This window comes from Meriones unguiculatus, chromosome 17 (genome assembly GCF_030254825.1).
Source record: "Meriones unguiculatus strain TT.TT164.6M chromosome 17, Bangor_MerUng_6.1, whole genome shotgun sequence".
NCBI lineage: Eukaryota > Metazoa > Chordata > Mammalia > Rodentia > Muridae > Meriones > Meriones unguiculatus.
This window is the reverse complement of record NC_083364.1, coordinates 66,440,233-66,455,094: the sequence shown is the minus strand read 5'-3', so window position 1 is coordinate 66,455,094 and position 14,862 is coordinate 66,440,233. Positions and strand designations below refer to the sequence as shown.

The 14,862-nt window shown below is 42.6% G+C and overlaps 3 protein-coding genes across 5 annotated transcripts in view; 2 read left to right on the top strand and 1 right to left on the bottom strand.

The window, feature by feature from the left end:
* Nucleotides 1-4,760: 4,760 nt before the first annotated feature.
* Cggbp1 (CGG triplet repeat binding protein 1) lies at nucleotides 4,761-12,550 on the bottom strand. 2 transcript variants are annotated; one of them, XM_021659662.2, is made up of 3 exons: nucleotides 12,411-12,550; nucleotides 11,662-11,865; nucleotides 4,761-8,581 (listed from the first exon to the last, which is right to left on the bottom strand). In XM_021659662.2, the coding sequence occupies exon 3, from the start codon at nucleotides 8,557-8,559 to the stop codon at nucleotides 8,056-8,058; it is 504 nt and encodes a 167-aa protein (XP_021515337.1). In that variant the 5' UTR covers nucleotides 8,560-8,581; nucleotides 11,662-11,865; nucleotides 12,411-12,550; the 3' UTR covers nucleotides 4,761-8,055. The 2 variants fall into 2 exon arrangements, with proteins under 2 accessions (XP_021515337.1, XP_021515338.1); XM_021659663.2 differs by having other exon boundaries at nucleotides 4,761-8,578.
* On the top strand, nucleotides 11,918-12,770 carry LOC110562781 (transcription initiation factor TFIID subunit 4-like). Its single transcript, XM_021659657.1, has 2 exons — nucleotides 11,918-11,965; nucleotides 12,030-12,770. Exons 1-2 carry the CDS (start codon nucleotides 11,918-11,920, stop codon nucleotides 12,768-12,770), a joined length of 789 nt encoding a protein of 262 aa, XP_021515332.1.
* A 206-nt stretch (nucleotides 12,771-12,976) lies between these two features.
* The window catches only part of Znf654 (zinc finger protein 654), a 62,519-nt gene continuing 60,633 nt past the window's right edge, over nucleotides 12,977-14,862 (top strand). For both annotated transcript variants that reach the window (XM_021659660.2, XM_021659659.2), the window contains exon 1: nucleotides 12,977-13,186. In XM_021659660.2, coding sequence (XP_021515335.1) covers nucleotides 13,001-13,186 — 186 coding nt within the window. In that variant the 5' untranslated portion in view covers nucleotides 12,977-13,000. The remainder of the gene's footprint in view (nucleotides 13,187-14,862) is intronic.

Sequence of the window (14,862 nt, the reverse complement as noted above, 5' to 3'; positions counted from 1 at the left end):
TTGTACTGATGTTCATTTAGGTGTCATCCACCCAAAGAGCATCAGACCCGTCTGATACCTTTTTCTCAGAGGCGGGACCTGGGGCATCAACCCGCATGCAATCAGACATGCTCTTCTCTGGGTCCAAAGTGGCTGACCCTGAGTGCAGTGCTTAGCCTCGCATCCTGAGCGTAACATTTTAGCTTTTTATGGTAGCCAACCATGCTTGGGGAGACTGTCCTGCTTCAATGGCTGTAAAGGCCTGAATGGTCATGACTGCATTACGCTGTTGTGAGACTCTAATCTTGCATATATACCACAGGCAAACCAAGGAGACCAACACCAGAAGGCCTGCTAACGCTCCCATGCCTGCCCATTCCTTCAGATGATTCATGGCTGCAGCAATCCATGATGATAATCCTGTGGCTAGTCCTGCATCCACTCTGGTAGAATTTATTGTGACAATGGCCACTCTCAGCTGCTCCATCATAGTATCAAATTCTCCAGTCCAATTACCTAAAATATAGCTCGACAATTGTTTAGACAGATTTGCAGCACAGGAAAAATTCTCATGTTATATGCTAGTGACTCAAAGTCCAGCATATTTTCATTGACAGCCAAGTTGAGCGATTTGCTATAGGGTATCAATTTGCTCCTGCACGAGGTCAATCCTCTGACTGAACACCATCAAGCTTCCTTTTAGTTGAGCATTAATTCCTTTTTGTACAACTAAGGCATGAGCTACATTGGCTAAATGATTATTCAGGGTCTGAGCAGTCTGCCCAGTATGACTCATGGCTAATGGCCTTAAAGATGGAGCTGGTTTCCGCCTTCCACCTTCCCGATGATGAGTGCTCTCTGTCACAAACAATTCCACATTTGGCTAAGGCTGAGGATCTGGCTTGCTTCCATGTATGTGGACCTATCTGCATTGCCCACGTGGCAGGCTGGGGTTGGCTACCCAGAGGCTATGTAAGCTGTGGGCTGGCTTTCCCCAGGGTCAAATGATTGTTCAAGGTTCCTGAATAAACTGCATTGAAAAAAAAAAAAGACTATAGGAAGCTATTAGATTATGCATACCATGATCTAAGATAACATGCCCAAATTCATTTTAATAGACATCTCCTTTCTGTCTTCTTTATTTTTACTTTAATCAAAACTTGTTTTTCTAAGTCAGTTTGGTTGTTTTTGATTTTGTGTTTTGTGGCATAAAGTATTTATAATACAATGTATATAAAGATGATATGGATTCATATTATACACTGAAGAAACAGGAAAAACACCAAACTTCATATTCTAACACATAGGCTATGGGCTATTATTTCTGTTTATAAAATAATGCCAGGCTTCCCACCAAAAGGAAATTATTTTCAACCAACTTAGCAAACTTTCAGTTAATTGTGAGGGAATAATGAAGTTATTTTTAAACCTGCAAGGTATTAAGAACTGTACCTTCTGCTGATCTCACTGGATATCTAAATGTACAAAAATGCAAACAAATATTTATCACCCTGCATAAAACTGAAATCTAAATGGATCAAAGATCTTAACATAAAACCAGACACACTAAATCTATTAGAAGAAAAAGTGGGAAGAGCTTTGAACTCATTGCCACAGGTGTTCCTGAACAGAACACCAACAGCACAGGCTCTAAGATCAACAATCAATAAATGGGACCTCATGAAACTGAAAAGCTCTGTAAAGCAAAAGACACTGTCATCAGAACAAAATGACAGCCTACAGACTGGGAAAAGACCTTCACCAACCCTATATCTGACAGAGGGCTAAGATCCAGAATATATAAAGAACTCAAGAAGTTAAAAAGCAACAAATCAAGTAATTCAATTAAAAAATGGGGTACAGAGCTAAACAGAGAATTCTTAATTGAGGAATATCAAATGGCAGAGAAACAGATAAAGAAATGCTCAGTGTCCTTAGTCATCAAGGAAATGCAACTCAAAACAACCCTGAGATTTCACCTTACACTCATCAGAATAGCTAAGATCAAAAGTCAAGTGACAATATATGCTGGAGGTGACGTGGAAAAAGGAGAACCCTCCTCCATTGCTGGTGGAAATGTAAACTTCTTCAACTACTTTGGAAATCAATCTGGCACTTTCTCAGACAATTAGAAATAGTGCTTCCTCAATATTCAGCTGTAGTACTCATAGGCATATATCAGAAATATACTCAAGTATAAAACAAGGACATTTGCTCAACCATGTTTGTAGCAGCATTATTCATAATAGCCAGAACCTGGAAACAACCCAGATGTCCATAGACAGAGGAATGGATACAGAAATTTTGGTACTTTTACACAATGGAATACTACTCAGCAATTAAAAACAAGGAAATCATGAAATTTTCAGGCAAATGGTGGGATCTAGAAAAGATCATCCTGAGTGAGATATCCCAGAAGCAGCAGAAAGACACACACACACACACACACACACAGTATACACTCACTTATAAGTGGGTATTAGCCATATAATATAGGATGAAGACACTAAAATTTGTACACCTAAAGAAGCTAAGCAAGAAGGATGACCCTGGGTAAGATGATCAATCCTCACTCAGAAAGACAAATGGGATGGACATTGGAAGAAGGAGAAAATAGGAAACAGGATAGGAGCCTACCACAGAGAGCCTCTGAAAGACTCTATCCTGCAGGGTGTCAAAGCAGATGCTGAGACTCATAACCAAACTTTGGGCAGAGTGCAGGGAATCTTATGAAAGAAGGGGGAGATAGTAAGACCTGGAGAGGAGGCGCTCCACAAGGAGAGCAACAGAACCAAAATATCTGAGTCTTCTCTGAGACTGATACTACAAACAAGGACCATTCATGGATATAACCCAGAACCCCTGCACAGATGTAGCCCATGGCCGATCAGTATCCAAGTGAGCTCCCTAGTAATAGGAATAGGGACTGTCTCTGACATGAACTTAGTGGCTGGCTCTTTGATCACCTCCCCCTGAGGGGGCAGCAGCCTTTCCAGGCCACAGAGGAGGACAATGCAGCCAGTCCCCACTGAGACCTGATAAGCTAGGGTCAGATGGAAAAGGAGGAGGACCTCCCCTATCAGTGGACTTGGAGAGGGGCTTGAGAGTAGATAAGGGAGGGAGGGTGGGATGGGAGGGAATGAGAGAGGGGGCTACAGCTGGGATACAAAGTGAATAAACTGTAATTAATATGAAAAATTAAAAAAAAAGATCCACACAGCTAGGAGGAGTTTACTCTGAGGATTCATTATGGAGAGCAGCAGGCCAAATGAGAAACATGTGCAAGTATTTGTGGGTTATTTGATGGAAAGTAGCCCAGCTAGGAATTATTAGATCAATTGGTTTAGGATGTGGGGCTGGGAGGTAAAAGGTAGCTTAGGCAGAGTCTAGTTTCTGGCCAGTCCAATGTATAGGCACATTAAAAAATCTAACAGGTGTCTGTCTTTTATTGACATGGTAGCAGGTCTAATAATTAACCACTGTAATAATGTATGGATTAATAATAAACATTAATAACACATTTTCAACAATGTAGAATGACAGATTTCTAAAAGATAGATGCCTGCAGATATCCAGTTTTGTTGTTTTTTTTTTTTTTTTGTGGCTTTTTAAAAACACAATTCTTTTGAGGATCCAGACAAAAACTTGCCTAGTAGCAAGTCTCATGAGAAATGTTTCATAGCTGCCTAGAAACTAAGGTGTATTTTCTTGTAGCAAGCCACTGCACTTGAGTCCTGAGGAGAGACATTTCTGTATGCCACCATATACAGAACCAGGTACACTGCATACAAGTTTTTGCCTTTGTGTGTGTGTGTGTGTGTGTGTGTGTGTTTTGTGTGGCTTTGGCTGTCATGCAGCTCTGTAGACCAGGCTGGCCTCAAACTTGGAGCTTCGACTGCCTCTGCCTCCTGAGTACAAGGGATTAAAGGTGTGTGCCACCACCACCAGGCTTTAGGTTACTTTTAATAAGACAAGGTTCTTTGGAAAACCTGAGGACAGTTCTCGAACATAAAACTGAATAGTATGGATTGATTTCTAAAGATCTTTTCTACCATTCTGGTTTCAGAAAAAACAAAACACAGAACTCTTTCATTGTTCTCTTTGTTACAGATGTGAACAGAGGCTAGGAGCATGTCAAAGCTTGTAAAATTATTGAAAGAATTTTATCCTAGTTGATGAGTTTACAAAACATACAAGATACAAAGTATACACATACCCACATGTATTTTGAAATGTCCTGCCTGTGGTCATGACATTCTTGAAGTTTATGTTTATGTCTGTCTGTGTGAATTTATAAGCACCTGTATGTAGGTGCCTGAGGAAGCTAAAAGAGTGTGTTGGATCCCCTGGAGCTGGAGTTATAGGCTTTTCTTAGTCAATCAGTGTGGGTGCTGGGACCCCTGCATAAGCGCAATGAGTCCTCTTCAACCACTGAGCCATATCTCAGGCCTCTCATAATACTTGTAAAGTAAAATGTCCCCATTAAAATGTTGACAGAACTTACCCAGTGCCTATAGTATTTTGGAACAGGGCAGTTTGAAGCTATGATGGTACTGTGGCTTAAGAAAAGGTTAACACTACAAACAGGAGAAATGAGTGGTTTAAAATCAAAATTCAGTAGGCAAAACGAAATGTTTGTCAGTGGCTCACAAAACATTTCAAAAACTTTAGAAACTTTTTTGAAATTTATTTCTAAATGTCACAAACTTTTAAAAAGCAACACATTCATACTAAAATACGTGCATGAGCAAAAGTAAAAAATAAGCACAGGAATACGAAAATTAACATAGTAAAATTTTAATACAGTATTCTGGATACAAGTAGAATAGCACTAGGTAAAGGACTGTAGTTACCTCAGCAATCTGTGAGTATGGGTTGAGATCAACCAAGGTTTAGGATAGCCACTTCACATTTTCAGCAATGCTGACCAAAAGCCAAAGCAATCCATTATGGAAACTATAGAACTTACCCTCCATGCAAATCAATTATTTTAAGGTGATCCATCCTCACTGAATAGCAGTTGAGGTAAGTCAAACACAGAGAGCCCTTACAAAGACTAAGAATCAAATGAAAACATGTTTCTGGCCTTTGTTTTAGGTCACCTTAAATTTAATTTGCTTTTATGTACTGGTTAACTTTCATGTACAACTTCTTTCAGGCTGAAGTTTTAGCTTGGGAATCTTGCCAACTATACTTCCAACTTCAGAACATTACCAAGCAGACATTCAACTGTATAAAACAGTAAGATGTAAAACTTGGTAGAAGTTTTCTGATCCCTTAAAATTCAGTAGGGCCACAGGCATTAACTGGAAGTAGCATTTACTAAATAATATTTGAAAGCCTTAATCAAAGATAATGGATAAAATAACTATATAGGCTCTCATACACAATCTAATTTCTCACTCTGTAAAAAAAAAATGATTACAATACTTTTCAGGCTTGCTATATGCCACAGATAATGAAAAAGAAACTAACAGAAATTCAACAAGCTAGAACTATTTACTGTCAAGATATAGTGAGGTTCTGGAAGACATACTACGGTAAGAAAACATTAACAGGTAAGCATGTGTTTAAGGTAGTTTATAAATGAAACATTACAAAGCTTGTGATAACGCATCCAACTTATAAAAAAAGAGCTGCTATTGGTCCAATAGTATAGCATCATACTACCACTATATAATGAAGATTGAAAGCTTCTGTACACAAGTTCACTTTGCCTCTCTCAAGTAGCTCACGCCTTAGACAGTCTAATGTTATCTAACATGCCAATCAGTTTTGCAAACCTTTACCAGTTTGAGCAGGCTACTATAACCAGTTATTTATGAGACAAATTTAACCAGTTCCAAGAAACAAACTTTCATAATCAGTGAAGAAACATTAATACTAACTTTCCCCCAAGGGGTTGGAAACCTCATTCTAAGGACATGATACAACCTAACAGAATGAACTATGCCCCTAGAGATGTGAAAGTGGAAGAATAGTTGCAAGCCCAGAAAAAAAGTTCTGTAGGAACTAAGTAACTGTGAAATCAGTAATAAGTGCAAAGGCAAATTATTTTTCCTAGTACATTAAGCATGTTACTAGACTAGACACTTGTTCTGCCATGTTTACCGATAGTGCATAGTCCCAGACAATTGGGAATAGTCCAAATCCCATGGAATCCTGAAAAATATGATTGTTTTTATTCTTAAAATAGTGGTACAAAACTCCATTTCTTTAGTTGCTTTGATTTTCTATCATCTTAGGCAATTTAAACATGGTTGCCTGCAAATTCTTTGAGGAAGTAGAAGCAATCACTGTTTACACTTTGCTGCTGTTCTCTGTGTACTTTCCCAACTGCAGTCAGTAAACGACTAGTCTAGGCATTTATCTGCTACATGAATATAGCCAAACATGAGAAAGTAGAAACTGCAATTTTGAGGACTGATTTTTTTTTTTTTTCTTCCATAGCAGGCTTTTAAAATAATAACAAAGCAAGTGGTCACTTTGACAACCGGAATTGGGAATGTTAAATCTACAAAAGATCCTTAAGACAAGCTTTTCTTAAAAACACAAATTATTGCTGGGCGTGGTGGTACACGCCTTTAATCCCAGCATTCAGGAGGGAATAAAGAGGCAGGTGGAGCTCGAGGCTAGCCTCGAATGAGTTCCAGGACATCCAGGGCTCTGAAGAAACACCCTGTTTCAAAAACCAAAAACAAAACCCCACAGATAATATTTTTTTTAAATTAACTTTGGCTTTTTGTTTAATGGAAATTTGTGGCACAATGACCTCAAAGATAACTCCAAGTCAATCGGGACATCTTGCCACTGATTTACAATAGAAATATAACTTCAATGTTTTCAACTATTTGATTTTTTTATATTAAAGCTCTAATCTAAGTCTTCAGTTACTAAACTTTTAAAAAATATAATTCGGATCTGATGACGAGGGCTTATCCGAGCTAATTTACTTCTAAAAAGCTTACAGAAGAGGTTCAGAGAACCTAAACATGGTTGACCTTTAACAGAACTGATTATTTCCTGACTCAAACAGCTAAGCAGCATTCTGCTTTATTTCTACTATAGAATTCTTGCCTCATTTTCTAGACAACTGTTTAGCATCCAAGTTTTAAAACCTGCATCACCAAAGGCAAAGCAGTAAAAGTGAAATTAAAACTCATTTCTAGTCTATTTACCTAAATAAACTCTTATAAAATCTTATGGAAAAATTAATGTATAGAAAGCAATTTTCTTATTTGTTGTCAGCCAAAAAGTAACTATTAAGTCCCTGTAAAAAGAGAAAACTGAACCACAGTGTATTTAAATGAAAAGATCAGTTCTGTAGTCTTTCAATACCAAGACATAAAAAGTTTGCAAATCCAAGATGGTATTTAACATGAAAACTATGGTTCAAAAATTTGTGTTCATAGTTTGAGACTAAAATCTCATCACTGCAAAATCCCCCATGGCTTTTGGCAAAGATATTAAGAGAGATTTTAGTCTTTTGGTCACTTGAAGCTGCTACCAAATATGTCTTTAAAAAGGAGAGACTGTGAGGAAGTGAAGGTTAGGCAATTATTTCACATACAAATAAAATGTAGTTTGAACAGTCATTTCTCCTGGAGCTCTCAAGCTCTAACATTTCAGGCCTTATGAAAAGACCTTGAACTTCAGTTCCTGTGAAGGGTATAGCCTGGTAGCAGCTTCAATTTTCTAGGCTAGTTCTCAATCCAAGTAATTAAGTAACCTCACAAGAAATAATCATACATGGCAACAAGGCTACACTGCAGGGAAGTTCTTCCATGCACAAACACTTCTGGAGAAAACCCATCAGTTTTCAAGATAACCACCAGGTTTCAGATAGCCTAAAACACTCTATAGCTAAGTTTTGCTTTACAGCATCGGTGACTAAAATTAGCAATAAGTTTTGCAGTGAGGTTTTTTTCTTTTACCTGCAACTATATACACATTGCAAAACTATTCTGTATCACATGATTTTAAATGAAATAAATATAAAAATGAACCACACAATCAACACATTAACTTTAATACTCCACATTATTTATCTTGATCACAATGGTCATAACTGCCTTGTCAACAATCTTGTGAGTTGAGGAGCTGATTTTCATTCTCATATCCATCAGGCAGATATGCTCTCCTCAGCTGGTCTGACTTAGGTATGGATCCTCCATTCTTCACATGTCGAGACAGGAACGCTCGGACTGCGGGATGATCAGCCTTCTCCAGGGGGATGTTGGCTTCCAGGCACATTTTCACAAAGTCCTGGATAACACTGCCTTTCTCTGTCTGCGCAGTACTGTTGCACTGAAGGGATGCGGTCAGGGGCCTCTGCTTCTTTCTCACATTCTGCTCTTCAAACTCTGCCTTCCTCTTTGTGTGAGTCTTTGACTTAAGGTGGTCACTGATAGCAGACTTGCGAACATGATTCAGCACCACATTGCAAGAAGTGCAGAAGAGTTTTCCTCCATCTTCATGAAGCTCACCACCAAACTCCGTGACTCGATCCAGAGGGGTCACATACAAAGCAGTTTTAGAACGATTCCGAGCAGGTGGTGCTGTCACAACGAATCGTTCCATTTTGACTCTGAATGAAGTTCTTCTAAGACAAGAGAAAGATGTAAGCATTATGGTAATAGTTCATTCTAGAATTAGTTAATAAAATTTGGGTTTTCAATGCTTTTTGAAGAGTAAAAGTTTAAAGCTTCTCTCCAATCATTCCCCACAAGACCGACCAAAGTTAATGCAATAATCCCCAGTGTCCCCCAAAAGTCCTTTATTCAATTTGCTGGGTGTATGTCTTTTATCTGAAAACTCCAGTAAAGTGCTTTATCCCTGAGACTAAAATGATTTTGATGTGTTAGTAGGTATACTATCACAAATTGATTGCCTAATAGTTTAAATGGAGGCTTGATACCCTTAAGATTCTTTGGATAATGTTTTGCAATTGTAGATTATTGAAATGCAGACATCACGGGTTAATTTTTTTCCCTTTAATTCTACTTGTAGGTAGCATAATTATAGTATTTTTGTTGTTAACAAGTCCACTGACATCATGCAGAAACAAAGCAAGTCCTTCTCTTTCTCTGAAAACAAGTTGAGGACTTTCTTTTTTAGTTAAATTCCCATGGTTTAAAGATTACCTTTGAGCTCAGCTGGAACTGAAGTAAGGTCATTCTTAAGAGGTCTTTATATAACATGCATTATAAATGTGAAAACCAGGAAGTGGTTCACAATTAATTTAATTTGTAGATTGTCTTGTTTTCTTTTTGTTGTTGTTTTTCTCTTTTGTTTCCTGAAAATTCTGTTATTTAATTTTACCATGAAGGTTTTTACATTTATCAATACATTTTGTTTTTTTAGATCTCATCTGAAATATTCAAGGAAGACAAAACTGAAGCAAACCATCAGAAAGTAGTTTAACATTCCTTAACATTTGTGTGCTCGTGGTACATACCTATATGTATATCTAACTGTTTCTGAATAGCATCTCTAACAAAATCGAGATCTGGGATTACAGACACATACTGCTGAGACCAGCTTTTACATAGACACTGGGAATCTGAACTCAAGTCCACATACTTGCACAGGAAACACCTAACCTGCTAGTCCAACTTCCTAATACCTTGATTTTTATGACAAATAAATTAGATTTATGAAGAAGTAACTCAACTTATTCTCTATCTATCTTGTAGAAAATCACAATCACAGCAAACATTCGAGTAGTAATAATGCTAATCTTGGCCAAGTTAGACATAACTTCAAGTTAAAGAACTTCTTGCTGGGGAAACTTTTGAGAACTCAACTTGGTAGAAAAACTTGTTTTCTGAAGAAATAAACAAAAACCAACAAAAAGCATAAAGTAAGTGCAACTATTTACAATGGTATTAAAGCTTGAGGCCTATACATAGTTGAAAAAAGTATTTACTTATTTAAGACAGGATCTCACTGCCAGGTGGTGCATGCCTTTAAATACCAGCACTCCAGAGGTGGAGGCAGGCGTGTTCTACAGAGTTAGTTCCAGCACAGCCAGGGTTACAGAGAAACCCTGTCTTCAAAAATAAAACAAAGACAGGGTCTCACTATGTAGACATATAGATTGACCTATCTTTGCTGCCTGCTGAGTGCTGGGATTAAAAGTACATGACACCATGCCTGGCAAAATAAGTTATTTCATTTCTCTTAATATGTGTCCAGTATGTGAGAGGGAGTCAATCAAAACTTGATGTTTGAAAAAGGAAATGAATGGCTGGGTGTACATTAGTGGCAGAGAACTGCCTAGCATGAGCCAAGTTCTGGGTTTGACCCCAGCAAAGAAAACCAAACCAAACCAAACCAAACAACAACAAAAAAACACAAAACAGAAAAAAGCCAAAAATCAAGTAATAAAAACAAAAACCTAAGTAACTATTTATCCAAATATATAATTTAGAAACAGCTTAATACTCAATTTAGCCTAATAACAAGCTTCAGAAAACCAAAACCAAACCAGAAAAAACCCCTGATGTCCAGACTGGCTTTCATGTGAAAACCTCCTAAGCGTCCTGAGTTGTCGGGATTACAGGCATGCGCTATGACACCTGGCTGCTTTTTACTTCCTGCATTTACGGTGTATGCATGTATATGCAAATGTGTGGTGAGAGCACCCATGCCATGGCACATGTGAGGAGCTCAGAGGACAACTAGAGGAAGCTGGAACTCCCTTTGTACCTTTACTCTTCAGTCATCTCACCAGTCCAACAAACTTCTTAAAATCTGTCATGGGACCATCAGCTTTATAAACTTACAAGCACTAAAAACCCAAGATAATGCATGCACTTTCATTGTTTTGCAACCCTGGGACCATGCCTCTGAGGTAACTTCTTATAATAATCCAGACTTAAGATACTAAATTGAATGATAAATTTCAAATAGAATAATTTTGTTTTTAAAGAAGTATCTCTAAATATGTCTGAGAATTAGTTTTTATGAGTAAAATATCAAACCATGGAGGATGCCATTCCATCTGTCTACCTGCTGGGAAATACCAAGATTCTTTCAACTTTTGTCAGTATGTTAAGGAAACTTATGGACCCAAAATAGAGGACCTAGCAAGTCTGTTAAGATACAGAAAGTATAGAATTAAACATTAATTTCTTGTGGACTTCCACCCGATCACATCTTTGGCACACAAGTCTTTCTTGTCACATTTTGTGTTAGAGTATAGGTTTTCCCCAACAGAAAAGACAGACAAGATGATGAATCTTGCCCAATACTCAGAGAATTACCATTACCAAGGCCTGCAACTTCTACAAGTATTTTCTACCTATGAAACAAACCTGTTCTAGTAACCAGTAGCAGCTATAAGACAGTTCTGAAAAACCCCGAGTCTTGTTCTGGGGTACAGCTTACAATCTTTTCTGTGCAAGTACATTTAAGTACTTGGACCGCAAACTTAGCAAGTGCAAGTGAGGCCTGCACTTTTCCGGTCTTTTAACTTGAAAGGTTTGTTATTGATACTGCCGATGCAAATAATCACCTCTAGAGAGGCCAAGATCTTGGTTACATGTATTTTCAGAAGTCAGAAATACTTTAAACAAAAGAGGAAGTTAAAAAGTTAAGCGTCAAGAGCAAACAAAGCTAAGCAGCAGTTCACTAGAGCAAAACTAAACTGCTCAGAAGTTTTCAAGTCGAAATGTTTACCAGTTTAATTTCCAATTTTTTTCCTTGATATTAAATAGTGAAGGTTTTCCGGTGCAAAACTACAGACGCATCCAATCCTAGCAACTTTCCGTTTGTTCAGACCCGGAGACGCCTTCGAATCAGTTTTTCAACAGGTGGTGGTGGGGAAACAGTTTCTGGGCTTGCACCCTATTTTCCCTGAGGCGCCGGGAAGTCATGCCTTTACTGTAAAACACAAAAACAAACAGAAAAGAAAGATGGTGGAGGGGCGGGAAAGATGGAGCGCAGGCCCGCAGCCGAGCGTCCGGGGCCACTGGCCACACAGGTGAGTCTCGGTCCCCGGTGTCCGGTTCGTAAGCTCAGGGGTCAAGCCAGCTCCGCACTGCAAGGGCCCCGGCGGGCGCCCCGCGGCCCGCGAGCTCCGCAGGCCCGAGACTCCCGTGGGGGCGGGGAAGGCGGGCGCGGGCCGCCCGACGTCTAGACAGCCTCCTCCCGCCGCGCCGGCCGGGGTGGCGCCCCGGCGCCGCGATCCCGTCTGCGGGCCGGCGCCGCGTCCCGGCTGCCCGCCGGGCCCCGAGAATTCGGCGGCCGACCCGGCCGGCGGTCCCCGGGGAGGGGGCGGCGAGCGCCGGCCGCAGCCGTTGCTGTCAGGCTGCCCGTCCCCTCCCTCCCTCCCGCGGCTCCGGCCGCCGGCCCCGCCCCCGGCTCCCCCCCTGCCCCCCGCTGCCCGGAGGCCCCGGCCCGCCGCCCGCACCAACGGCCAAGCCCACCTTCCGCCTTCCCAGCTCTTCGGGACCGTAGGAGCGGGCCGCCGTCAGGGGAAGTGCGCCGGCCCTCGCCGGGAACCGAGAGAGGAGCGGGGAGAGGCAGAGCAACGGGATGAAGGAGGTCCCGCCGCGGCCGCTGCTGCTCCCGCCGCCGCCGCTGCCGCCGCCGCCGTCGCCGCCGCCGTCGTCGCCGCCGTCGCCGTCGCCGCCGCCGCCCGAGCGAAACCCGCCGCGGCCGCCGTGTCCCCCGCCGCGCCCCGTCCTCCGGCGCGCCCTATGGCAGAGCTCGTAGGCGGACCTCAGCAACCGCCGAGCCGCGCCGACCAACAGACGGCAGGACTGTCAAACAGACGGCCATCCTAGCCAATAGGAGGGCGGGGTGGGCACGCCTATGATTGGCGGCTCCCTTCCTCCAGTGAGAGCTGGGGGCGTGGGTGGGCGGAGCCGGAAGTGGAGCCCGGCGGAGCGGCCCTGTCCGGCTGGGGCGGAGGGAAAGGAGGAGGGGACTAGGGGAGGAGGAGGTTAGCCGAGGCAGCGGCGGCGGCGGCGGCGGCGGCGCAGGGGTTGGGTACGCGCTGGGCGGCGAGAGCCTCATGGCGGAGGAAGAGAGCGACCAAGAGGCCGAGCGCCTCGGGGAAGAGCTCGTGGCCATTGTGGAGTCTCCCCCGGTCCCCGTGGGGCTCCGAGCCGCGGGCGACGGCGGAGGGGGCGCCGGCAGCAGCGGCTGTGGCGGCGGCGTCGGGATCAGCAGTCGGGATTACTGCCGACGTTTCTGTCAGGTGAGGCGCCCGTCGGCCGCTCCGACTTGTCACCGGGCTCCTGGGCCTGTGCGCGGCTCGTGGCCTTGTGGCCCACGGATCTGGGCTGTGTCCGGGCGGAGAGGGCGTCCGGGGAGCCCCGGTGCCCACTCTGCGCCTCTCCGGCTCGGCGGTGGGGGGACGGGGAGCGGGCCGGGGGGCGGCTTGCGGACTTCGGGGGTGCGGAAGAAAGTGAGTTTGTGGTGGCGGAGGGGCCGGACGCGGGACGGTCAGCGGGGAAGAACCGCGTCCTGACATGCCGAGCCTCACGCAGACCGCCTTCGTGCCGGAGGGGTCCCGCCTTTGACTCCTTCCCTGCCCCGGTTCCTCTCACTCCGGCCGGGCTCCCCTGCCTTTCTCTCAAGACCCCGGTCCCCCGCATTCTCCTTTTCGGAGACGCCAACCAAGCACGCTGTCGCCCCGCTGCCTGCCCTCCTGTCATCGCCACCCCTCCCCCGCTGCGAGGGTCTCCTGTCATTCCCTCACTAGGTCCTTCTGGGCCAGCTCTTCAGTTGGCCTCACTGGCCAACCGTTAGCTACTCCGCTCCCCACCCCCACCCCCGAGGTGTGTGTGTGTGTGTGGTGGGGGGCGTGTTTTGGGTGTGGGACGTTGTTGGAGTGATTGTCATCTTTCCCCTTTTTTGATCTCCTTCTCTGACAAATACACTGTTTCCTAATTAACTGCACACAGAGAAAGTCGTTTTTCTGAAACTATTGCTCTGTTACCCCACCCCTCCCCCATCCTTTAAATTATGTGTTTTTTTGGTTAGTCTGTTAAATTCCGTATCGGAAAAATGACAATAAATTACTTCCTTTTTCCTGCGGACTGCTTTTAGGATTGAATGTAGTTTTGTATTTAATTGTGAGCAAATATAGAAACAGCCTACGTGTTTAGGGATAAAGTTTGTGTAATCTGCATTCTCATCCGCATACATTTGTAATACAATTTTTTTTTAAACATTTGCAACGCTTGCTTCTTTTAAAAAAAGATACTTTTTTCATACTACCTTTAAAAACGCTTCTTATTGTGCACATGGAGTTCAAGTTCTGGCTCTACTGTTTCTTAGCTGTTTGCCTATACAACATACTTAATCGCTATGCCTCAGTTTCCTTTTTTGTCAATTGGGATAGTTTTAACTGGGTAAATACATGGAAGGTTTGGGTCAGTTAGCCGTTAATTTCATTCTGGTCACAGGTGCCCAATCGAACAACAAGAGGATGGGCATTAAATTTGTTGACATTTCATTTTACGCCCTGCCAAGCATTTAAGGGGAAAGAAAGGATATAAGTTGATATTTTTGGATAAGTTCCTAATGATTAAAATATTTCTTTTGTCAAGTTTTCTGACAATATCATAGATAAATTAGTTTGAAGGTCGAAACAGTCTGGGTGTAGACTGTGTATATCTTTACCATTTTTCTCTATGTATTGACTTTTTTTTCTTTTTTCCCCAGACAGGGTTTCTCTGTGTAGTTTTGGTTGTCCTGGACTCACTTTGTAGAACAGGTTTGCCTAGAACGCATAGAGATCACCCTGCCTCTGCTTCCCCAAGCGCTGGGATCGATCACAAGCGTGCACTAACAGGACTGACCGACTTATTTAGTGACTTTCTCGAAAACGTGTTTTCATCTTCACCATTGATGTTCACTGAAGTTCAG

Excerpts from the sequence above, each read along its gene's own strand:
- Cggbp1 (XM_021659662.2), bottom strand. The coding sequence starts at position 8,559 with ATGGAACGATTCGTTGTGACAGCACCACCTGCTCGGAATCGTTCTAAA.
- LOC110562781 (XM_021659657.1), top strand. The coding sequence starts at position 11,918 with ATGGAGCGCAGGCCCGCAGCCGAGCGTCCGGGGCCACTGGCCACACAG. Across the intron at positions 11,966-12,029 it reads CGGGGCCACTGGCCACACAG|GGCCCCGGCGGGCGCCCCGC; the intron begins GTGAGTCTCGGT and ends CCGCACTGCAAG.